Here is a 22,563-nt window from a genome sequence, read left to right on the forward strand (position 1 = left end):
ACACATCTCATATATCCTTCCTCGCCCATTGTGGGTCCACCCAACAACCGTCCACACCGCGCTCTTGTTTGTTCGCCTGTGTGGGCCCCGGAAAAGGAAACACGCAGAAAAAGAGAGTGCGCCCCTTTCCGCGGGCGCGTGTGTATGATATGTGTGATCTACAGCTACTTATAGTCATGTTGTTTCTTCTCTGCCGCCCATGCCCATTAACTTGTACATGTAAGCCATTTTCGCCACCCGCGCCCCCGAGCGTGCGCGCCTTCCTGCGGTGGCTCGCTGCTGAGCTATGCCTGTCCGCCGACGATTCCTTTTAGTACGGCGTACTCCGCGTTGATGATGCTGCTCGTCGCCGCGCCGATGGCGACGTTGTTCGCGAGGACGACGAATTTGATGTCCAGCACCCGGCACTGGCGCACCCGCCCGACGGACACACCCGCGCCTGCCTGGTAGTCCCTGTCCAGCCGTGGCTGCGGCCTGTCCGGCTCCTCGTGCACGAAGACAGTATGGCGCGGGGCGGACGGGCATCCGATGGCGTACGCCTCGGAAGTGTACCCCTGTAGCGCCTCGCGCACCTGCTGGGGGCTCGGCGGAGGCCGCCGGGCGAAGCGGATGGACACGCATTCCGTGTGACCCTCGATGACCGGGACGCGGTTGCACGAGGCGGAGACGCGGAGGGGCTGCTTCGAGTGCATGTCGAACGCCTTGAGGCCGTCGTCGCCCTGGCTGACTCCGCCGAGGATCTTGAGCGTCTCCCATTCAATCTTCTCTTCCTCGCCGGAGATGTACGGGACGACGTTGTCCATGATGTCGAGCGAGGGGACGCCGGGGTAGCCCGCGCCGGAAATGGCCTGCATGGTGGTGATCATGCAGGACTCGATCGGACCGAAGGCGCGCTCGAGCGCGGCGAGCGGCACGACGACGGCCGTGGTGGAGCAGTTGGCGTTCGTGACAATGAAGCCCTTCTTCAGCGGGGGGTTGTGCAAGGCACGTTGTTGAGGGATGATGGAGTAATGGGACGTGTTCACGAGGGGTACGACGAGGGGCACGTAGGGATCTCGCCTGTAGTTCTTCGCGTTGGAGAAGACGGCAAGCTCTGCGAGCCTGAAGCTTTGTTCTAATCAGACGGATGAGCGACCCACGACTTTTCGCTATCAGGATAGGAACGCACCAATATCGCCCGCCACATCGGCGTCAAGGCCGGAGAAAACCACCGCGCACTCCAGGAAATGTTCCGGTTTGCACTCCTGGACGATCATTTCGCGGACCGTGCTGGGAATGTACTGCGTCTGCTTCCAGTTGGTTGCTTCCCTGTATGGCTTGCCCGCGGATCGTTGTGATGCTCCGAGAGCATGGATTACGAAGAACGGGTGCTCAGCGAGGAGAGCGATGAAGCGTTGGCCGACAGTACCGGTCGCGCCGAGGACGCCAACCTTGTACTGTTTCCCGGATGTCATGGTGGATGTTGAGGTTGAGAGGGAGCCCAGGTTGTCCAGTGAGGTCGACATGTAAGAGACCAGAGGGGAGACGAGATGACTCTGGAGGACTCGAGAGTCTAAGCAAGGCCGGAGCGCAGAGGATCGCACCCGGCACGCGATCTGCAGTCCATCGGGTGACCGTGACAATCTAATCTAGAGAGCGTAACGCGCGAGTGCCCCCACGCGCGCGTCGCGACTGCTCGTTGGACGTCAACAACTGCCTCTCTACTCTCGACGACCACCATGGCCGCAGCGGCACCCAGCGCAGAGGCCGCGGCTCAGCTTCTCTTCCCGCCCAACGTGCAGTACAACGCCTCTCGGCTCTACACGATCAAGTTCCTGTCCTCCTGCTTCGCTGGTGCTGTTGCAGGCGTGCTGGGTCTAGAGAACACCCTCGGCTTCGCGCTCTTCATACTCTCCACGCTCTTTACCTCGGGTTGCGTATTCATCAAGTGCAAAAGCCGGCCGGCGAAGTACGTACCTGGAGGATGGTGGGAGCTCGTCAACCCGGGGACGGAAAACATATCCTCGTTCGTGCTGGTGTGGACCCTGTTCTATGGTACGTCCCCTTCTTTCCCTCACGGCGACCGATCTGTTGGAGGCGGTGAAACACAGGTATCGTGCACGGTATGTTCGCAGCAGCATGTGATGCAGCTATCAGCGAGATATCAATGGAACTTCGACGCTCGCAGTATACGATTGAATCACCATCGCTGGATGGGCGCGGAGGCCCTTCTTCGACCGGAGTCTGTCCTGCCTCGCGACGCGGGGTATTTACACTGTGAGCACGCGCTTTCTGCCCGCCCATGTGCGCCGACGGAGTGCTGAGCGGCACACAGGAAGCTTCCGTGGTGGCCGCAGCGCATGGCTCGCGCCGATCGACACGAGGGAGGCCGACGGGCTCTATATAATGAAATCCGAGATCAGATCTCGAGTAGGGTGGTAGTTACGGGACCTGTAAGTAAGTTACAGTTGGGGATAGTCGCCATGGATGCGGGAACACGAAATCGAGGTGCGCGAGCAAGTTCGTGATCGTTGTGCGAGGTTCGTGCGGCGGATGGTTCGCGGGTGTCTGATGGTCCCAGCGAGGCTGCGCTGGACGCAAGGGTGGGTGTATGCGCGTGCGGTGGGAGGCCGGGCAGGGCGCTGTGATGGTCAGCCGGGAAATAGGGAGGGCTTGTTGTTGGGTGTTTCAAGAAGGGTTCGATGGACGGCGCGGGTTCCGATCGATGCAGCTTCTGCCGCGTGGCGGACCTCGTGGGCAGCACGTGGGCGGGCCGTTCCCTGTGGGCGGCCTCCAGATCGTCCATGGCCAACGGGTATGCCTTGTTTGTGCACTCCTCCTCCGCTCAGTCATGACTAGGCTCAGACACCCAGCCATCGCCCGCTTATCGCCCTCCTCCCCCGCATCCCATGGCCGCTACCTACATCCTCCTCCAGTTCAGCGCTGACCCCTGGAATGCCCGCTTCGAGGACGCCGACAAGCGGTCGGCCTTCACCGTGTACGTACCCCTCCTCCGACTTTCTCGGCGCCGCCCCGCCCCGCGTGCTCACAATTGCGTGCCCTTTTCAGAACGATGGTGCTCACCTCCCCCACCGACGCGTCGTGCACATATTCACCGTGTATATTATTCAGGTCGACGAGAACCCAAACCTCATCATGAAGGTCGCGCGTGAAGCACCGTGGGCGCAGCAGCACCCAGACATTATGGGTCCCAGCAATGCCTTTCTCTACTTCGGACCCGGTCGCACACCCGGCCACCTCATCTACGGCAACAGCACCTACCACACAATGGCCCAGGCACGCAACCGAAAGAAGGAGACGAGCACGTACGTACTGCCGTGCTCCCGCCGCCTTCTGTTCGCTCAACTCCCGCCGCTAGATCGCGATATTTCTGGGCCCAGAACGGCAGAGAGTACAAGTGGCGGATCGCACCCCAGCGGCTCGAGGTAGTTGCCCTCGTGCGGTGCGAATATTAGCGGGAGCTCACGCCACTTTGCAGTGCGTGGACGGGAAGGGTAACGTAATTGCCCTGTGGGAGACGAGCCAGCTAGCGGACCCATTCGCCGCCAAGCTAACCATCAAGCATGCTGCGCTACCAATCATCACGGAAATCGTAACGACGCTGACACTCAACCGTATTGCGCACGTATCGAATTGGCAGTAACCGGTAGTTTCGTCTGGGAGCCACACTATGTCCACGCTTATAACGTACATGATTGGTCCGTATTCATTTCTGGGAGATGACGGACCGTTTCCGACACGACTTGCTACCCCTGCACTATTACTCAATTCAGCCGACGAAATTGGCAAGTCTCGTCCGCGAGTGATGATTTTTGGACATGAGCCTCGGGACCTCTCCCCCACCATCACAAACTCTACCACCACGGTGTCCTCGAAGACCGCTGCCGACCTCGTTTCAGCGGAACTGAACTCGGGGTCAGGCCACATTCGCACGTACCAAAGCTTCCGTGCCGGTCCTAATCTTCCTTCCTAATCTCCTCCTGCAGCGTCGTCAGCCGCGCCCACTCCGGCTCATCCCCGAAGTCCTTCGTGCGCCCCATAAAGGTCCGCACGATGCTGCGGGCCTGTAGCTTCCACTTGAAGCCGTCCACCCGCGGCCCGAAGTTGCGCAGCACGTCCACAATCTCCTCGACCTCGCCCACGGCTTCCCGCCACTTCTCCACATCTGTCTCGCCCCTCTCCATCGTCCCTGCCGGTCCCGCGCGGTACCCGTCCAGGTAGGCGTTCAGCGCGTCCTCGTACCGCCCTTCCGCGGTGAGCAGCCGTGCCCGCGCCCGGAAAATCCTGGGCGAGGACACGCGCGGCAGGATCGTGCCCTCGAAAAGGTCGGTCACCCTCCGGCCGAGGCCGGTGCTCGTGTTCACCTTGGATGTGCCCGCCGTAAGCTCATCGATGCCCTCACCCCCGTGCGAGCCAGCCTCGCCCGTGCCGCGCGTGACGGCGTCGACGAGCTTGTCGAGCACATCCTCGTCCACGCACGCGGCGCCGTCCTTGGCGGCCCGGTGCTCGACCACGCGCGTGAGCGCACGGCACGCCTCGGAGAACTCGCCGACGTCGACGGCGACGATCATGTAGTTCGTCCACATGCGCCAGTTGTCGTAGGCGTACTTGAGGCCCTGCTTCAGCGCGCGGAAGGCGAGAAGCTTGTTCGAGAACGGGATCCGCTTCTCCGCATCTTCCGGGCGGCCTTCCCGGGCGGCGTTTTCTGCTGCCTGTGAAGAAGGTTCGGCGGCGGTGAGTGGCGGGGCTCGGGCCCCGCGGATATTATTACAGACTGCACGGGAAGGACAGCTTACCTCGACGCTCTCGTCATCCTCGTCTACGGCAACGGTCTTCCCAGCCTCGCCCATTCGCAGGTACATGCTCGCCAGATTGTTCCAGCTCTCGCCGTCCTCGTCGTCGATGGTCACACAGCGGACGAACGCGTCCCGGGCGCCCTCCCAATCCTCCTGCCGCACCAGCGCGCACCCAAGCACGAACCACGACCGGCTGAGGAGGGGGTTGATGGCGACAGCGCGGCGGAGGCAGGTGACCGCGTCTGGGTAGTTCCCCCGCGCGAAGTAGTACCCGCCGAGGGAACGCATAGCCCGTCCCGAGGACGCCTTCGATACTTCCCAGGCACGAGTGTAATGCTCGAGCCCACGCTCGGGCTCGAGGTCTCCCAACAGACACCAGAGCTTCGCCTCCCGCGTGGCGTCGCGGACCTGCATGCGCGTGGCGGAGAAGGCGGCCTTGCCGCGGGCGATGACCGTGTCCGCCTCCGCCTTGCGGCCCTCGAGCAGGTCGCGGACGATGGACACGGCCTTGTCCGTGCGCTCCATCGACTGCCAGCAGCGCACGACCTCCTCCCACATCTCGAGCCGCTCGAAAATCTCGAGCGCGGACTTGACGACGCCGATCGAGAGGAAGCGCAGCGCGAGCTCGCGCTCCATCTCCCACCGGCTCGGCAGCACGATCGCGTGGATGAGCAGGAGGCGTTCGGCGAGCGGCGAGTCCGCGGTCGGCATCTGGTCGACGAGTGCCTGGAGCTGCAGCGTGGCGCGCTCGACCGTGCGCGTGCGATGCGCCTCCAGGCGCGAGCGCAGGAGAAGGGCCATCGTGTGCACCGACCAGTTGCGCGGATGGGAGAGCACGCGTGCGACGTACGGCGCCATTTGCTCGGTCGTGAGACCGTGCGCGGGCGAGAGGTTTTTGACATTGAGGCAGAGGGCGAGGAGGATGGACTGGTCGAGCGGGTGCAGCGCAGGCTGCGAGGCAGGGTCGATGTGGCTGAGGCGGGAGCCGGGCGTCCCTGCGGTTGATGAGGACGTGAACGCCGTCTGCTCTAATAGGGTGTCGTCGTTAAGTGCGAGTGTTTCAGGGATCGCAGGAATTGCCGCATCGGGAGGGGAGGGCCCAGCGGTGCCCGTAGTGGAGTCACCCCCTTCGTGTGTCGCCCCGCCCGTCTCCAAATTGGCATCAGCGCCGTCGCCGTCGCCGTCACCCCGTTTTCGCGACTCGGCGAGGAGGATGAGCTGCGTGAGCTCCGTCTGCTGGAATTTCGTGCGCTTGCCCAGTGCACCGGTAAGCTCGTACTCGAGTTGCGTCGCCCGCGCGGCCCGCACAAAATAGTCTGCTGCCGATTTGTCATGGCCTACGTAGTGTTCGAGTAAGCCTTGCTCCAGCAATAGGCGGCCGGCGATGTCAGGCTCGGTGGCGAACGAGTCTAACAGGGGCACGACGGACTCCATTACGTCCGAGGGGATGGCAACGGGCTCGTCCAGCACCTGCTGATGAACGCGCCATGTTCGCAGCCTCCACCACGGTGCAGATTCTATGTGCTGGAAGGATGTGTCCAAGAGAAGCTTCGCAAGCAGCAGGAAGAGCGGTGCTTTGGCGAGATGGTACGCTGGCTCGCCGCCGTAAGCGAGCTCCGCAACAGTCTTTTGATGGAGCAGATCCTCGTTGACCACCTGAGAAAGTTCGGGGTTGAGGGCGAGGATGTCTAGCGGCTTGATGTCGAGATCGGGGCCCGTCCAGTTGACCTGGAGAAATGCGTGCAGGCACGCGACGGCGCAGACCAAGCGGAGGAGTTCATCCTCGACGGACGAGGTGCCTGTGGAGGGATCGGAAAATTTGAACCAGGCGGGGAAGGGGCGGTCGAGTGTGGCCTCCGTCGATGCTGTGACCGTAAACAGATCTCGGCTCGGCTGCGATTTAAGATCGCTGAAATCGCCGTTTACCACGTTGTGCGCGAATTTTACGACGGGCGCGTCCTCGGAGGCCGAGAGACGGTCATCCCATTTCCCTGTGAGCAGGGCGTGTTCGATAGCGCGGACATCCAAGCCCATCGTGCTTCCCAGTGAATGTTGTGAGGCGAGAACTGCGCCCGAGCCGGAGATGGGAGAGCAAGCCGCCGCGGAGAAGAGGAACGAGGGTCCGGAGTTTGCCGCCCATTACCTTGTCATTCCACCGCACTTGTATCCTTTTCGACGCCATCGATCCGTGCTGACTACTACTCCGAGCTGACCAAGACCGGTCACTGTGAACATCGATTCCAAGCCGTGCTGTATAAGTTACAATGGTCGGATAGATCTCCCTATATAAGCTCGAGCGCGAGGTACGCGAAGCTGGACGTGGAAAAGAAAATAAACCAAAAAAAGAGTGCACTCTACGTACGTACATACGACCCGAAGAACAGTCCGACTGAAAGCGAGCAAACCAAAATGTGCCTCATATCTACTTATAGTCAAACGACGGGCCCGACATGCCCATGAACGGGCCCGCGGTCACAGCGCCCTTCCCTATGGATAGGGCAATTGCCCTCCGCCTGTCCTCCCACATCCTGAGCGCCCGCAGCAGCTGCACGATCTTGTCCCGTCTGCCCTGCCGGATGTCGTTTATACTGACCGTGCCCATCTTCACATCGTTGTCGAGCAGGTAGTCGAAGAGCCTGAACAAGCCGTCCAGCTTGTCGTCGTTCGGGCCCGACGGGAACGACGAATCCGGTACCGGCGGAGAAGATGCCTTGCCCTTGATGTCCTCGGCTAGGCGCAGAAGCGCGAGCCCGCCGCATAGGGACCCGCTCGCGTCCTTGATCTGCAGCTGACCTGGAAGGTGCGAGTTCGCCCACTCGATCAGCTCCATGTCCACAGGGCCTTCCTGCGAGTATCACACCGAAGAGCCGGAGCGCGCGCACGCGTGGAAGGAAAAGAAGAAGAAAAACAAAGTTCAGACAGCGCGAGGATTCAACGTAAACTGGACATGCGTACATAATCAGAAGGACCCTGCGAAGTGCTCATCCGTCTCAGCTCCCGCGATGGGCGCGGGGGCGCAGGGCTCTTGGGCGTGGCGAAGGACTTCCCAGAATCTGCACCGTTGATCGAGACGGCGTCGTTGGTGAAGAATGACTCCAGCCTCGTGCGTTCACCGCCGTTCGACCCGTTCTCCTTGCTCGGCATACCCAGAAGTAGGACCTGGGCGTCGCGCTGGGAAAGCTGTTCCGGGTTCTCTCTGCGCAGAGCCTTCTGCGTCGCATCGCGCGCTGTGGGAGAAGGTGGCCGCGGAGCCGGGTTCATTGCTTGCGCGACGGTCAGGGGGATAGTGGGAATGTTGCACGAGGACATGACGGGGTCTACACGGAAATAGTGAGCAAGTGGCCAATGGAAGACATGCGCTCACGTACTCGTATAGTCTCGCGTGATGGTGGCCTTCATGAGCGCCTTCATCCATTCACGGACAACCAGTTGCTCGTCTGAGCTGAAGTAGTGCGACTTCTCCTGGTCGTGCACGATCCGGAACCCATACCGCCCCGGGTCGACGTTCTCATCCGCCAAGACTTTGTAGCCCACGATGTTCAGATAGCCCTTGATCTTCGTCTCCTGCGCAGCCCGAGGATATCGATATCAGTGACGGTATGCCGCGCATACGCAGCGTTGACACATACCGACGTGCTCTCGCTCCGTAGCCAATACAAATGTGGCCCCTTGAGAACAAAGTACCGCTGCTTCCAGCTGTTGTAACGGTCGCCCTTCTTACGAAGCCACCCGTTGTGATCGGGAGTGCCAATTTGCTCGAGGATACTCTGGCCTGCCTTGAGGGAGGGGGCCCCGCTGGCGCTCTTCGACGCAGCGAGTGTACTCCGAGTTGGGATCTCGGCAGCTGACGATGTTCGCTTGCGAAGTACCTGCTGGTCCCGCTCCTTGCTGGGAGATAGCGACGTAGTGCGGTCTCTCTTCTCCTTTGCTTTGGCCTTCTCCTTTGCCGTCTGCTTCTCATCCTCCTTCTCAGTCTCCGCGCCCTTGTCGACATCCTTCAGCGCGAACTTCTCGTCCTTCGTCTTGACACTGACAGTGCCGTCGGACGTCCCTGGACGGCCATTCGAACGCTTCTCGCGGAACCTTGAGAACGTGCTAAGGTGAGGCTTGTCGCCCTCGTGCTTCTCGCCGACGCTGACGACATGGTGCGATAAATATCCAGGGCCGCGGAGTAAGAGTTGAAGGAACCTACTTTGACAGTCGGGGAGCAGGCTTCCTGTGCTTCCCCAGCGTTCCGGTGAAAGAGGCACCGAAGAGACTGAGGCGGTCAGGCTTGCGCTCATCGATACTCCCATTGCCCCTGCTGCGCCGTCGAACAGGCTGCTGCTCACGGTCAGGGGAGCCCAAGGCATCGGGAGTCGTCACAGGCGTTCCGCCACCAGAATTCTGGCTCGCGGAGTCCTTGATAGGTTTCTCCTTCAGCGAACCAGAGTTGCGCCCGAATAGGTGGCGCTTGGCCTTAGGTTCCTTAGTCCTGACGCTCTCCGTCTAAGAAGGCTTCTTCAGTAGTCTGTCTGACACATGCTGAGGTGGAGACGCACCTCGCTCATGACGGCCCGCTCGTCCTTAATGGAACCAGAAGTTCTATCCTGAACCGCGGAAACTTTGTCCCCAAGCGCGCTGTCACTGGGCGACAATACCAGCTGCGGGGGACGACCCTTCTGTTAGTACCGAATCAGCAAAACGCTTCGAATGGGGGACTGGTGACATACCACCCCCTTTGCCTGCGGGGAGGTGGTCGGAAGGCCCAGACCGAGGCCTAACACCGCTCGCCCGCGGGCGTCGTCCTCGAGGTTGATAGCGCTGCCGTTGATTGAACCAGGGTCTGACGCTCGCCACCCGTTTCTTGCATGAGGTGAGAGCTCTCCAGTGTTCATCGGGCTTTCGGCACTCATGATAGAAGCAAGGCCAGCTGAACCAAGCCCGTTCGGCAGAGATGGGGATGGTGGCGGGTAAAGGGGTGAGTTCATGAAGCTCTGATGCGCAGAACTCTGCATCGACTGTGAGTGAGAGTGTGAGTGTGACGGTTGCGAGTGGTGTGAGCCGGGGTAGTTGAAAGACTGGGTAAGGGAGCGTGGTGTGAGCGCAGGTGCGTGGTGCGGCTCAGACTCGGTGACCGAGGGTGGCCGACGTAGTTCAGCAATGGCGTTGACGATACGAACGCGTTTCCCGAACGCGGCGATGCCGATTTCCGACTTCAGGATGTTGGCATCGAGCTCGAGGAGAACATCACCAGTAATCTCTTGCTCTGCATGCGTGCGTCAGCAAATAATTATAGCTCAGCACGTAGTTCAACGTACCGATGAACTTGTCGCATACGCCCTGATCGAAGCCCTTCGCCTTCAACCAGTCGATGACTTCCTCGACGGTCCACTCCGAAGGGTGTGTGCCCGACTTCTTCCCCGCTTCCGATGCACCACCATTAGCGTGAGGGGTTGACGTCGATGTCCTGAACGACGCCACGGTGGTAGCGGGCGTGAGTGTTTGCTGGATACCGGCGGCGCTACTAGGACCATAGGAACCAGCAGAAGAAGTAGTGGGTGATGGTAGCGCAGAGGTTGTCGAGAACGGGAGTTGCTCGCCGACCTTCATGGTGCTCGGTGCAGGAGTGATGATGGGCGTCACACTCGGGGCGGCCTCCTCGTGTTGAACAGCAGGACTGGAAGGCGTGGGCGCCCGCTGTGTCTCAGTGGGCGCAGGTTCGGGTGCCGGTACTGGCTCCGGCGCGACGGCTGTGACGGGCGAGAACACGGTGGGTACCGTAGGGGAGGGGGCAGACTCCGGGAAAGTAGAAGCGGTAGCAGTGGGAAGGTCGGTTTCGTCGGGTACGACGTATCTCGTCGACGGAATGATGCTCTCGTCTGAGATAGCTGAGGGGGGTGCATGAGGAGTGAGCGGTACGGGGTCTTTCGACTCTTCGGTCTCCTCGTCTTCCTCCGCGATCCTGGGGTATTGCTGATGTTTCCGCGGGCTGTGAGGCGACTCCTCATCCTCCATGTCGCTATCGTCGCTCACTTCCACATCAATGGGGGGTATCATCGCGCGAGGCTGCTCCTCCGCTTCGCGCGCCTGACGCTGCTCGTTCTCCCTCTGCGCCCTCTCGGCCAGCTTGGCGCGCGCGCCCTTGTGCCATCCCATCTCATCATCCTCCGCGTCCGCGTCATGGTCGTCCTCGGTCTCGGTCTCCGAACGCTCGCTATAGTCGCCGTGAGAGCTCGCGAAGCTAAATGAGCGAGAGCCGTCCCGGTCATTCCGGCCGAGTTGTTCTATGGCTTTCTGGACGTCCGTCATAGTCGCGCGCATCATAACGTCACCGTCACTGGGCTTGCGCTTCCTCTCGCTATCGGTAGGACTGTGCCGTGCGGCCTCGCTTGATGCGCTGGCCTCTGGCTCCTCCGGGAGGGGATGTAAGGGGCCTGCACCGTTCTCCCCTTTCGAGGTTGAAGGTTCGGGAAATGAAGGTGTCGCATCCGGGAAGGTGATACTGGAGGAGGGGGGATTTGGAGTAGTGTAGCTTTGAGGGAAAAGACCGCTCTGGCCGGAAGGATTGCGACCCTGTAAAGCACAGTAAATGGAGCTGAACGAGTAAAACGAATAAAATATCATGATATCTCGGCGGATGCAATGTAGAGCGGGTCTGGTATCGTTGCAGACAACCCTTGGGCTACTATATGTCCGGAGGTCACATTGGAAACGTCCACTACACGCCCGCCAGCTTCGCCAAGGACTGCGCCCTCGTCGACCAAGCTTCAGGAGACGATGTCCGCATGGCGCAGGCTGGATGGTGCAGCGGCACACTGCACATTTGCGACCGTCGGCGCAGGCGAAACATGCGCTGACCATACCAGTCATTCAGATCATCGTAGACAGCCGCAAATATGGCAATTCGTTCCGCCACGAGGCGTACGCTTGGTGAATCATCTGCCACCGTACTCGAGCGACCACCTCGACACTACCCTTCTGCCATTGCGAAATAAACTCACCTGCCACCAGCCGTCCCCATAAAGATCGTCCTTCTCAATCACCTCAATCCTTTCTCCAACCTTGAATGATACCTCGTCTGGGTTTTCTGGGGTGAAATCATGCAACGCATATACGTATTCAGGCATCTTCGGGGATTAGAATGTCCCTAAGGAGCCTTCCAGACCCAGAGAGATGTAGTCAGACTATAGCACAGAGAAGAGGAAACTGAAGCGGAGGAAGGAGGGTGTGGGTTATGAATAGCTGAGTGTTATAGTAGGGAGGGGGTTGTCGAGGCGACGCTGGGTAAACCGACGAGGGGGACGGTGGGGAGGAACGTCAGCACGACGCTGAGAGTCTCTCACCGCTTTACGTCGGATGTCAAGCCGTTATCTAGGGGCTGCTTGGTTCAGCTTGCCGTACAGCTTAGTTCACTTACGGCAATCCGGCCGAACTAGCGTTCTCGGATCCGGTGGCGGCTATGATGCCACTATACATTTCGGCTGCGTTCCACGCTCATTGTCCCGTTCTCCGCACTGTGCCTGCTGCCCGGAGTACCGTCTCCAACGAAACAGACAGCCCGAGGCTGCATTTCAGGGTGCTCTCTCTCAAATGAATCCTCGCAGGCGCACCACCGTCCATGACCTCGCCGCTCTACGCCTTCACCGGGACGGCAAGCGCGTGCTCAATTCTGACACAAACCGTTCCTCGCGTCGTGCCAAGTATGCAACTCATGATTCGCGCGGCAACTGGATTGCGCAGGACGCGGGGGGGCTGGCCAACGTGAAACAACGCCGCAGCGCTCCTCATCTTGAGAACGACGACGAGCCTTCCGAGCCCGAAGAGAACGAGGATGCTCCAGACGGGACACAACCTTCTCCGTCAAGTAGCAAGGGGAAGGGCCGTGCGCACGAAGACGAGGAGGCCGAGGACGAACCCGGGCGTAAACCCCGGACGCGGAAGAGACGGAGGTTTGACGAAGACCTTAGTTACCTCGCCTCCGTCTCTACCCCCGCTCTTGCTTCATCTGCGGATGTCGAGAACCCGGATTTCCGCGGCGAAGAACAAGAACCCGAAGCGCGGCGTGTCCCTTCTTCAGTATGTCCTTACGTATCGTTTCCACATGGTCTCTGATCCGTTGGTTTCAGGACTTGCTGAAATGTCTGCACTACTTCGCCAGCACGTATTATACCTCTATGGGACAACTTCAAGACGCGACCCGCGAATTTCGCAAACAGAGAAAGGCACGCCGACTTGAGAAGGCTACCGCAGCTCGCAAAGGGGCGACTTCCAGTCGTACACAGCCTGAGGGTGCCGATCCACACGAGGCAGCACACAGCTCGGGCGAGGAGGACTTTGAGCTAAGCGGGGATGAAATGGATGCCCCTCTGGACGATCCTCCTGTGGCTGAGCAAGGCACAGGGACAGGGACGCCAACAGCTAGACCACCCCGCAAGAAGGGGCCAAGACAACTGCGACCCATGGAGAAGGACATGTATAAGATCTTTGACGGCTCGGCTCTGATGGCACTGGGTTAGATTATCACATACTAAAGCGTCCACGGTATCTGACGGTGGCTTTATAGGCATGTTATTCCAGGAACATATTTCTGAGGTGCTTGAACCCACAGCGCAGGACGAGTGGGAGAAGGAGATGTGGAAAGGAGAGCGAGAGGAGAGGGCGGAGGCAAGGAAAATGCGCAAAGCGAAAGACCAGTGGACGAAACGCCATACTGTGAAGGACGGTTCGGAAGAACCTGCAAATGCGGAGGAGGTTCGTTCGGACTCAGGTGAGGAACGGCGGAGTGGTGGCGACACAGACAGCGATGAAGAGGTTGACGTTGAAGATGAAGACGATGTCGAGCGGTCCACGCGGCATTCTGTGCTCAAACAAAGCTCTTCTGTCCCGGTTCTTCAGAGTAATGATGACAGTGACGAATAGCAAGGGGTCTTGGAGTTCTGGCCATATGGCCTGAAGTGACGACGACCGAGAAATCAGATATTAGAGCAGAGTATAAGTACCAACCGACAACAGTAACATAGGCTAATTTGTGCGGGCAGGAAGAGTGCCGTCCTCCCAGCGCTTCAGGATGTTCTGCTGGAAAACACCCATGTCGTCGTCGGCGAATATGCGTAGCCGCTCTAGTCTCCGCTCTCGAAGCTTGTTTTTGGGCAACATGCCGGATACCGCTTGACGAATGATCTGCGCCGAGGAAACAGTCAGGGAGGAGGATGAGAGGATGGAAGTTCAGCGCACCTCGTCTGGTTTCCGCCGCATCATGTCCTTGTACTGGATCTCCTTCAAGCCTCCAGGGAACATCGTGTGGTGTCGGTAGACCAGCTGCTGAGACTTCTTGCCGGTAACCTTGATGTTGCGAGCGTTGGTGACCACAACATAGTCACCGCAATCCGCTGCTCTCTGCTTGGGTTCAGTCCTCCAGGTACACACGATAGCAACACATACCTGCAGGATCGTATATAGGCTTGTGCTTGCCCATGAGAACGATGGCGATACGCTCAGCAAGCTTGCCGAGCACACGCTCAGAGGCATCGACGTGGTGCCACACTTTGGCATACGCCAGCGCAGTCTGTCCAAATCTCCTCGTCAATATCCTGGATATTTCAAGTAGTTAAAGCAGCACAAACGTTGCCGATAGCCTGAGACATGACGGAAGTCGCCAACCAGCCCGGGTGAAGAGAGAGGTGAGGGTTTGTGGCAAAGCAGCGCAAGGCGCTTACGCGTGTTGGCTCGCGAGTCCACCGCACCAGACAAGACGCGCAGGTCGTTGTTTCAGGCGACGACCACCATGGCCGCCGACACTTCAAAACGTTCCAATCTCGTGGATGTGTAGGTGTATCTGCGCCATGCTGTTCATGCACATACTTATCAAGTCATGGGCAGGACCTACCAGGCTCTCCACCAAAACCTCTCTGGCCACCTCGAGGGCACAACCATCGAACAACTCTCAGACATAATCAAGCCGCGTGTGGATCAACTCCGTAATATCTCAGAACCATTTGGAAGGCCGTCAGACGCGTCGAAGAAAAGAGTAGACTCTGGCTCGGTCACTCTTCCTGACGGGGTGATCCTGCGCGTGGAGGAGGCGGACAAGGAGGTTGTGTTCACCATCAGTAAGAAGCTCGGCATCGACGAAGTGCAGGCACTCGTGCTCCTCAGGTCGTTCCTGTACAATGAAGGTCTCCCCGAAGGCGTCAACACGGACTCGGCAAGCATGGCGGACGAACTCGTAGAGGCTATCACCCCCTTCTACTATTCCGAACGCCTTCACATCCTCCGCACCCTCATTCCCCTCTTCCGTGCCGAGGAGAACGCCTCCGACCCAGTGTATGAGATCGCGAGTGAGTTGCTCCCGAAGATCATTCCAGACTCCAGCGCGTTCGCCTCTAGCGTCCTAGCGGAGTACCTGCAGAAGACCCACGCCGCGGTCCCCGAGGCTTCTCAAGACAATACTCGTCAAGCCGCTGTTTGGGCGAAGCAGAACGCGAAAGAGCAGCTTGTCATGCTGGAAGTACTCTTTTGGACGATGTGGAGCTACGCGACTTGCAGTGGACCTTTGGTGGCGAAGATCTACGAGACCGCGTACGAGACCCATCTCGGCTCGCAGCAGCACAACTCAACGTTCCTGCTCGACGAGGAGAGTGCGCAAATTCTACAGGACTGTGCTGCGCTGTGGATTCTGATCACTGTGGAGGTGCTGGAGTTGGAGCGTGCAGCTGGCATGGGTGTCGAGATTTCTGCGAACTCTACGGACAAGGACATCTACTGGGCGTCTCCAGAATCTCTGAAGAGGATACATCAGGCCGTCATCTCTCAAGGGAACAGCAATTTCGCGTGCACGTATGTCGCTTGGGCCTTTGTGCTGTCTCGCATCTCCCATACTGCCCTAGAGCTCAAGGAAATCCCCAATTCCTACATCGGCTTCTTCGACTCTCTGATACCCAAGGATGGCGGAGGATACTCGAAGGACGGCATTCGAGCGTTTGAGGTCATGGCGAAGATTGGCCTCAGTCCAGACGCGGGGCTGTTCAGCCTCCTCCTAACGCTGCTGACGAGCTCGCCTCTCTTCGTTACTTCTGTTGCGTGGCGCACAGGATCTTCAGTAACAGACCCGAACGCCGTGGCTTATAGGTCTGTCCTGAAAGGTTGTCTCATATATCCTGACACGTACGAGTTCCTCGCTGATAATATTTACAGGGTTGCTCGTCGCTATCGTCCAGCTTGTACCGGTCGAGCACATACCCGACTTCGATGGTCTCCTCGAAGTTTGGGTCGCCCTATTCGGTAGGAGCGAACCTCAGGCAGTTGCCGGTATTTGTCGCCAGTTTTGGGAGGCCGACTGGCATGAGGGTATCACCCGCCGCGCCATTGTTGACGTGGCGCGTTCACGATTCCCCGTGCAGGTGAAGCCAGTCATCCGACTGTTGCGTAGCCTAACAGCGACAGGCTTCCTCGAGACAGACCCTCTCTCCACGGCGGACCATGTTCAACCGACCGCCGAGGTAGTAGAGGAACGCCAGCTATGCACCCGCGCTGTCTTCGAATTCTTCGACCAGCTTCCCTCTTACACCCAAGTCATCCAGGTCAGCACAACCAGCGGCGCGCACGCCCTCTACGAGAAGCTGCCGGAGAGGTACGGCTCATCGTCAATTGCCCCCGGTCCTTCGTATATGAACTTGCGCCCTCTCCGACTTCCGGGTGGTTCAATACTTCCGGCGAAGTCGGTCGGACACCTTCTCAGCTCCGATGGCGGGGACCTCATCGTCGTGTCTTGGCAGCACAAACACTCTGGATGGAAGGTCCTGCTCGAGCTTCTGACCGACTACGTTAACCGGAGGCGCATGCATTCAGGCGCAGGCGGTGGTTACAAGGACGTCTCGTTCGGTAACCGCAACACCAACCAGCCGTTGGCGTTGAAGCTGGAAGACGTCGGAGTTGAGATGGATCGTAACGGGGATGAGAGCATCATCATCGACGCCCTTGACCTCATTCGAAGCGTGGTTCAGGACAACCAGGACCTGGCGCAACAACTCTTGCTCTCAATGGAGAGCGGCGACCCTGTTGTGTCGCATACGATGACCGAAGCTCAGCCCCCAGATCTTGTGCAGCTGACAACAGCCATCCTCGAAGAAGCACTCACTCGCTCCGCCGGACAGCACCATACCGCTCCTCGAACCCATCTCATCACATCCGCTATCAGCGTCCTCACCGCTCTTCTCGCCGTACCCAACTATTCGAACCGCGTCTGGTTGTACATCCGTTCGACCTCCTCCTTGTTTGGTTCTGAACGCAATATCGGCATCGCGTCCACCGTGCTCGCCGCGGAACGGCTCACCGGACATTACACGATGACTCTGGCTCTACTCCATCTTGTCGATGCTCTCTTCAGCGAAGCTTCCGCCTCCGTACTCCTTGTCACCCAGCAAAATGCGAGGTTGCAGCAAGTGAAGGAGGAAGTTCTCATGCGGGCGGCGCGGTTCATTCACTCGGAGATATGGGTGGAACATATGGGCTGGAAGTATGCACAGCTTGGCGACCGGTTCGAGATCGGGAGGCGCGTATCGACGTTCTACATGGAGGTCTTCAAGCACTCTTCCCCTGCGCTGAAGGACGCGCCGTTCACGAAACTCAGTCATGCGATTGCCGATGCGCTGCTGTTCAAAGCCACAACGTCCACGGTGAACCCCTTGGTGGCCTCCCTCGTAACTGGTGGGTCAGTGATGAGCATGTTGTACGCGTCCCGCCGGTACGGCGATGCGCGACGGCTCGTCTATCTCCTTGAGTCGCATCTGGCCCTCACTCGCGTCCTCCTCACGTACAAGCAGAAGTCGCCAGGCTCTTCGAAGATCTGCCTGCTGGAGCAAGCCCTCTGCAGCCGAGTGGGAGGGGGAGGGTCCTTCGAGGGGGGTTCATCGAGAGCCGACCCCGTCGACGCGTTGGCGGCGTACGTCAGGGAACGAAGTATGGGCGACGTTGTGCCTGTCACGGCCATGCAGGTCCTCTTCGCACTGTGTTCCTCGTTGTCCACCTCCGAGGGATCCGCTTCCACTATTATCGGTCACCTTTCCGACCCCGAAGCGACCGTTTCCACGATGGTACGAATCGTTCAGCACCCCTACGACGACGCGCTCCTCCGCAACGCCGTGTGGAACTTCATCACGCTAGCCGTCGACAAGGAGCCTGCCCTCGCACGGCTTTTTGTTACGGGCCGCTTCCGCGCGCCTAGTGTCAAGGGGAAGGAGAGAGCAGAGGACCCGGGGGCTCCCTCTAAGACCATCAGCGCTCTCAGCGTCGCTTGCGACATGCTAGAGTCGTGGAATGAGCTCTGGGAGCTCAACCCGAAGCTTCTGGCCTCTTTGCTGCGCTTCCTGGACGTCGTCTGGCAGCATGGTCACGAACACAAGGCTTCGTTGGACCCTATCCGTGAAGACGGGAAGCTATTCGATCACCTTGCAGGCATCATCGCCGAGGAGCTCGGACCCACTCCAGACTGCGACACGGATAGCTACATCGTCACGGATGGCACCCTGCATTCCGACCACCACGATGCCGTCTCTACCTACTCCTACCGAAGCGCCCTGAAGTCCCATGCCGCTCACATCCTGGCTGCGGATATTCGGATGCACTTGCAGGCTCAGGAGGGCAACGCTTCTCAGGCGTGTAAAAAGAAGCCGCGGAGCTACACAGCGATCGAGGCGATTCTACGATCCGAGGACCAGATCACCGAGCTCATTCCGGAGGCTTCATCCAGCGCGTACCGTCCCGACCTGCATGACGAGTTCACCGAGCTCCTCAAGCGCCATTATCCCACACTTTCTCTCGAGCAGCTTCAGGCGCAAGAGCCCATTGTTGAACGCGAGTATGGTGACGACTTCGCCTTCACGATGTCTCTCATTCGCCTTCGCTTGAACGCGTATGCTGCCGACGACGAAGTGCAAGTCGAGGAGGCCGTACGTCAATTGCACGCCATCAACATGAACCTCTCTCTGGCGCATGTACAGACAACACTGGCGGAGTCGTGGCAGTATCTGCTCCTACAGGTGGTCCCCTACTTGCGTGGCGATGTCACCGTACGAACGCAACTTCTGTCTTTGGCGGACTCGCTCTCTGCGGACATTGCCTCGGAACAACGTTCTGGGGAGATGATGTCCAACATCCACTCCGCACGACTCTCGCTGCTATTATCGCTGCTCGAGATTGCCTGGTTCTCCACGTCGGATAAGAAGGAAGAAGTCAGCCGCTTCCTGGCTTTGGTCAAGAATTCACGCGGGATCATCACCAACGGGGCGCAGCCCCCCGCCAAGTCCATCCTTGGCCAAGTGCCTGTCCCCTTCCACCGACCTCTCCTTCAGGTTCTCTATTTCTGCGCGCGCCACAGTAGGAGTCTTGCGCGACGTCCAAAGACTCTCACCGCCGAACACCGCTTAGCTGTTGCTGGTCTGCTCGAGGCGGCCCTTGTCTTTGTCATTGACGGTTTGCGTATCACCTTCGACAGAGCACGCCTCCAGTTGGATCTCGATGTCGACCAGGATATGGAGCTGCTCGTCGCTGTCTTCGAGCAGTGCACCCGTCCGGACCTCAACCCGTCGCCGACGCTCTGGCTGACTCGCTGCCAAGAGACCGACGTCGTACGTGCCAGTCTGCAGCTCTTCAGCAGCATGGACCTGGTCGGACTGTCCGATGTGGCTCTCCTCCGTGCCCGCAAACAACCTCTCTATACTCCGCACGTTCTCACATTCCACATGGCCCTGGCCAGCATCCCCCTAGCGGCGGAACGACTCGCAGGCGAGGGCCTCCTCTCCGCGTACATTGAGAACGCGATCAGTTCAGCTATCCGGGATGGCAACATCGACGTCACAATACCCGAGCTTCCAGGAGAGCAGAGTCCCGCGCACCGCGCGTACTGCTCCATGCTAGCGATCATCGCTGGGGTGTCGACAGCGCTCGGTCGGCATGGACAGTTCTTCGAGTCCGACGTATGCGGCCTCCTGCAGTTCTACAGCGAGCAGATCCATCGCGGGCTATCCTGGACGATCGACGACCCTCTCTCGCTGCCGCACCTCGAGGAGATCGAACAAGTCGTGAACCTCTTCGGGGCGATCGCGCAGGGCACGGCGGCGAGCACGAACGAGGCCGTCAAGCGGGTGACGCGGTTCTTCACGTCGGACGCGCTGCTCCTCCTTCAGCAGCTCAACTACGCACTCACGCATCCGAACCATCTCGCCAGCCTCTTCGAGCCCATCACCGCGGAGGAACGCGTGCGGTTTGAGGCGGACCGGGGGGTGTCGTCGATGAAGATGCCGTCAGAGGCGGTCGATCCTATGCGGCGGCCTTTCCTGGCACGCCTCGTACATCGTCTGTACCGACTGTCGGGAACGTTGCTGTCTGCCTTGATCGACATCAGCAGCGCGGAGACTGTCCTGCTTGGAGAGCCAGAAGACTGGCAAGTGTCTCAGGCGCTCATTGTACCAGTGAGTGCTCGCCTTCTGTGCCCGATGACGGTTGTGCTAACTCCATACTGTAGCATTCGAAGGTGGTCCTTGGGGAACCTGCGTCACTGGGGACGTTGCTCGAACTGGGCAACTGCTCCCTGGACATCCTGCGCCTCCTCGTCGACCGGCCGCCCACGCAGGCCCTCACGCCTGCAACGTCAACCGAGAAGGCGCTCGACGTGCGCGACACAGTCGCTGCGACACGGCGGAACCTGGAGGCCGCGCTGCTGTACGCGGTCACTCAGCTCGCGACGTGGCTCTCGAAGCCTGAGTTCGACGCACCCGCGGACGAGGCGGACGGGGACGAGATGCTTGTTGAGGGCGGCGCGGGCGAGGCGGCGAGCTCGCTGAAGGAACGGCGCGCGGCGCGCAAGGCGTCGATGTCGCTTGCGGAGCGGCTTAGGAGGGGTATGACGGGCGAGATGGCGGCGGATCTGCAGGGGCTGTTGGGCAAGGCGAAGCCGGTCATTGCGAAGAGTGCGGTGGTGCTAGGGGAGAAGGACGTGGACTTGACGCAAGTGCTCGCGTACTTTGTGCAGGAGCGGATATCGGTTCCGGCGTAGTGTACAGGTGATGAAGGCGTGTTGTGTTGGTGTCGGTGTCGTTATGTGTATGTCAAAAGTTCTCTAGTTCGTATCGCGTTGTGCTGTGTAGCCTATATGATATCCCATTGCATTTCCTAGCGAAGACGCGCATGCAATAGTGTATAGGGCATTATGTCTAGAATGCGCACTATGGCTCCTATGGACGCGTAAGTACCTCTGCACCGCTGTCAGTGATCAGGACCATGTGTTCCGCTTGTGCTGCACGAGCGCAGTTCTGTAAGATTCAAAATTCAGCACCGCCCAGCATGGGAGATAGTTAAGTGAACTCGCCTCGGTCGACACCGTCCAGCCATCCGGGAAAGTCCACCCCAAAGGCTCAGTCCCCTGTACGATAGCAGGCTGAAACAACAAACTCAGCACCGCATCCTCAAAGATGGACAATGCGCCGACCTCGATGGTGAAGCAGTCTCCGGGTTGCATCTGCCCGGGCTCCTCGTTCACTGCAATGCGTGGAGTCAGGATGACAGCGCGCCAGTGAGGTCGGAGACTCACATTCATGGTATATCCATGGCTGCCGATGGAATTCCCGCCCGATACCGTGCCCAGTGAATTGAGGCGAGGCGCTGAAATCCTTCCCTTTGAGCAGCTCATGTATGGCACGGCCTATGCCTTTGAATGGCCGCCCGGGACCACATGCGGAGATGCCTGCCTCGAGGGCCGCCTCGGTGATCTCTACGAGCTCGCGCCCTTTCTCGTCCTAGACACAGCAGCGGTGAGAATCACTCCAAGGTAGTTTACGGGTAATGCAGCCTACAACTTCGCCCACTAAGAACGTCCTGGACGTGTCGCCGTGGAACCCATCCAAGTAGACGGTGATATCTACATTCACAATATCTCCGTCCTGCAATGGCCGACTGGCGCATGCGCAGATCAGCGGACGCACTACAAGTAAAGCAACAGAAGGGCTCAACTCGTCCGGGATGCCGTGTGTAATGACATTGTTCACGCTCGTACAACATGCCTTGGGAAAACCTTTGTAGCGCAGCGGGGACGGGTATGCGCCACATGCGAGTACGAGCTCATGCACCGCCGCGTCCATCGCGTCTGTGGTCCGACCAACCTAACTTTGTGAGTAGATGCCAGCTAGGATGCGCGCTGGGCGAAGGAGTGGGTAGAGGCATATCTTCTGGTGCAGGGACATGCCTCCAGCCCTGCACCCTCACGCGCGCCGCAACGTACTCACCTGCACCAAGCTTCCAGCGAAGGTCAGCACGTCGCTGGCCAGACGTGCCGCGCGCCGAAGCTTTACCAAATCTTCTGCGTCGGTGATGAATTTCCGCTTGGTGGTGGCGATGTCCTCCTCAGCCGTAGACGCGTCTGCACCAGGTTCTAGCAGCTCAGGAGCGTAAGGCGGTCTAGAAATGTGTGGAGGAACGCCACGCGGGATTATATGGGCCGTTCCCCATGCGTAAGGTTCAGTAGGAAGGATCACGTCGTAGCAGCCAAAGCGTAGATCGTGCTCTGAGGCCTCGAGGGAGGCGGCGTCATCTGAGTTGGACGTCAGCGTTCGCCTGAAGATTTGGGCACAGCGTGGGGCCGCGCGAGACGACGAGGGTGCTAGACGTGCATTGACAGTCCTCAAAAGTGGACGAGCGCAAGAAAGGGGAAGCCGCATGGAAGTAAGCAGTGGTGGTGGCAGTCAGAAAGTAGCACCGAGCAGACTGAGCGCGCGTCGGGACGCGACGCGCGATC

The 22,563-nt window shown here is 59.3% G+C and overlaps 6 protein-coding genes across 6 annotated transcripts; 2 read left to right on the plus strand and 4 right to left on the minus strand.

Annotated features, from left to right (window-relative positions):
- Positions 1-88: 88 nt before the first annotated feature.
- TRAVEDRAFT_143391 (tetratricopeptide repeat domain 27) lies at positions 89-6,830 on the minus strand (the record flags this gene model as incomplete). The annotated part of the gene is made up of 13 exons (XM_008037268.1): positions 89-1,114; positions 1,169-1,906; positions 1,957-2,129; positions 2,184-2,378; positions 2,446-2,794; positions 2,845-2,977; positions 3,049-3,055; positions 3,112-3,305; positions 3,359-3,425; positions 3,479-3,881; positions 3,938-4,712; positions 4,830-6,578; positions 6,723-6,830. 3 exons carry the CDS (start codon positions 6,828-6,830, stop codon positions 3,957-3,959), a joined length of 2,613 nt encoding a protein of 870 aa, XP_008035459.1. The 3' UTR covers positions 89-1,114; positions 1,169-1,906; positions 1,957-2,129; positions 2,184-2,378; positions 2,446-2,794; positions 2,845-2,977; positions 3,049-3,055; positions 3,112-3,305; positions 3,359-3,425; positions 3,479-3,881; positions 3,938-3,956.
- Positions 6,831-7,070: 240 nt separating this feature from the next.
- On the minus strand, positions 7,071-11,949 carry TRAVEDRAFT_143393 (uncharacterized protein). The gene is made up of 9 exons (XM_008037269.1): positions 11,780-11,949; positions 10,097-11,351; positions 9,509-10,044; positions 9,338-9,457; positions 8,989-9,284; positions 8,426-8,930; positions 8,165-8,360; positions 7,752-8,113; positions 7,071-7,641 (listed from the first exon to the last, which is right to left on the minus strand). The coding sequence occupies exons 1-9, from the start codon at positions 11,903-11,905 to the stop codon at positions 7,219-7,221; spliced, it is 3,819 nt and encodes a 1,272-aa protein (XP_008035460.1). The 5' UTR covers positions 11,906-11,949; the 3' UTR covers positions 7,071-7,218.
- A 336-nt stretch (positions 11,950-12,285) lies between these two features.
- On the plus strand, positions 12,286-13,697 carry TRAVEDRAFT_69860 (uncharacterized protein; the record flags this gene model as incomplete). The annotated part of the gene is made up of 3 exons (XM_008037270.1): positions 12,286-12,854; positions 12,905-13,289; positions 13,342-13,697. The coding sequence occupies exons 1-3, from the start codon at positions 12,369-12,371 to the stop codon at positions 13,695-13,697; spliced, it is 1,227 nt and encodes a 408-aa protein (XP_008035461.1). The 5' UTR covers positions 12,286-12,368.
- A 40-nt stretch (positions 13,698-13,737) lies between these two features.
- Positions 13,738-14,456, minus strand: TRAVEDRAFT_162818 (60S ribosomal protein L23). The gene is made up of 4 exons (XM_008037271.1): positions 14,402-14,456; positions 14,220-14,343; positions 14,013-14,167; positions 13,738-13,958 (listed from the first exon to the last, which is right to left on the minus strand). The coding sequence occupies exons 1-4, from the start codon at positions 14,420-14,422 to the stop codon at positions 13,800-13,802; spliced, it is 459 nt and encodes a 152-aa protein (XP_008035462.1). The 5' UTR covers positions 14,423-14,456; the 3' UTR covers positions 13,738-13,799.
- A 106-nt stretch (positions 14,457-14,562) lies between these two features.
- On the plus strand, positions 14,563-20,922 carry TRAVEDRAFT_143401 (uncharacterized protein; the record flags this gene model as incomplete). The annotated part of the gene is made up of 4 exons (XM_008037272.1): positions 14,563-14,603; positions 14,658-15,922; positions 15,972-20,245; positions 20,299-20,922. The coding sequence occupies 4 exons, from the start codon at positions 14,563-14,565 to the stop codon at positions 20,827-20,829; spliced, it is 6,111 nt and encodes a 2,036-aa protein (XP_008035463.1). The 3' UTR covers positions 20,830-20,922.
- A 10-nt stretch (positions 20,923-20,932) lies between these two features.
- TRAVEDRAFT_56817 (methionine aminopeptidase) lies at positions 20,933-22,486 on the minus strand (the record flags this gene model as incomplete). The annotated part of the gene is made up of 7 exons (XM_008036979.1): positions 20,933-21,085; positions 21,142-21,210; positions 21,262-21,311; positions 21,364-21,568; positions 21,626-21,725; positions 21,783-21,931; positions 22,055-22,486. 7 exons carry the CDS (start codon positions 22,484-22,486, stop codon positions 21,008-21,010), a joined length of 1,083 nt encoding a protein of 360 aa, XP_008035170.1. The 3' UTR covers positions 20,933-21,007.
- Positions 22,487-22,563: the final 77 nt, after the last annotated feature.

Source organism: Trametes versicolor (genome assembly GCF_000271585.1).
Source record: "Trametes versicolor FP-101664 SS1 unplaced genomic scaffold TRAVEscaffold_3, whole genome shotgun sequence".
Lineage (NCBI taxonomy): Eukaryota > Fungi > Basidiomycota > Agaricomycetes > Polyporales > Polyporaceae > Trametes > Trametes versicolor.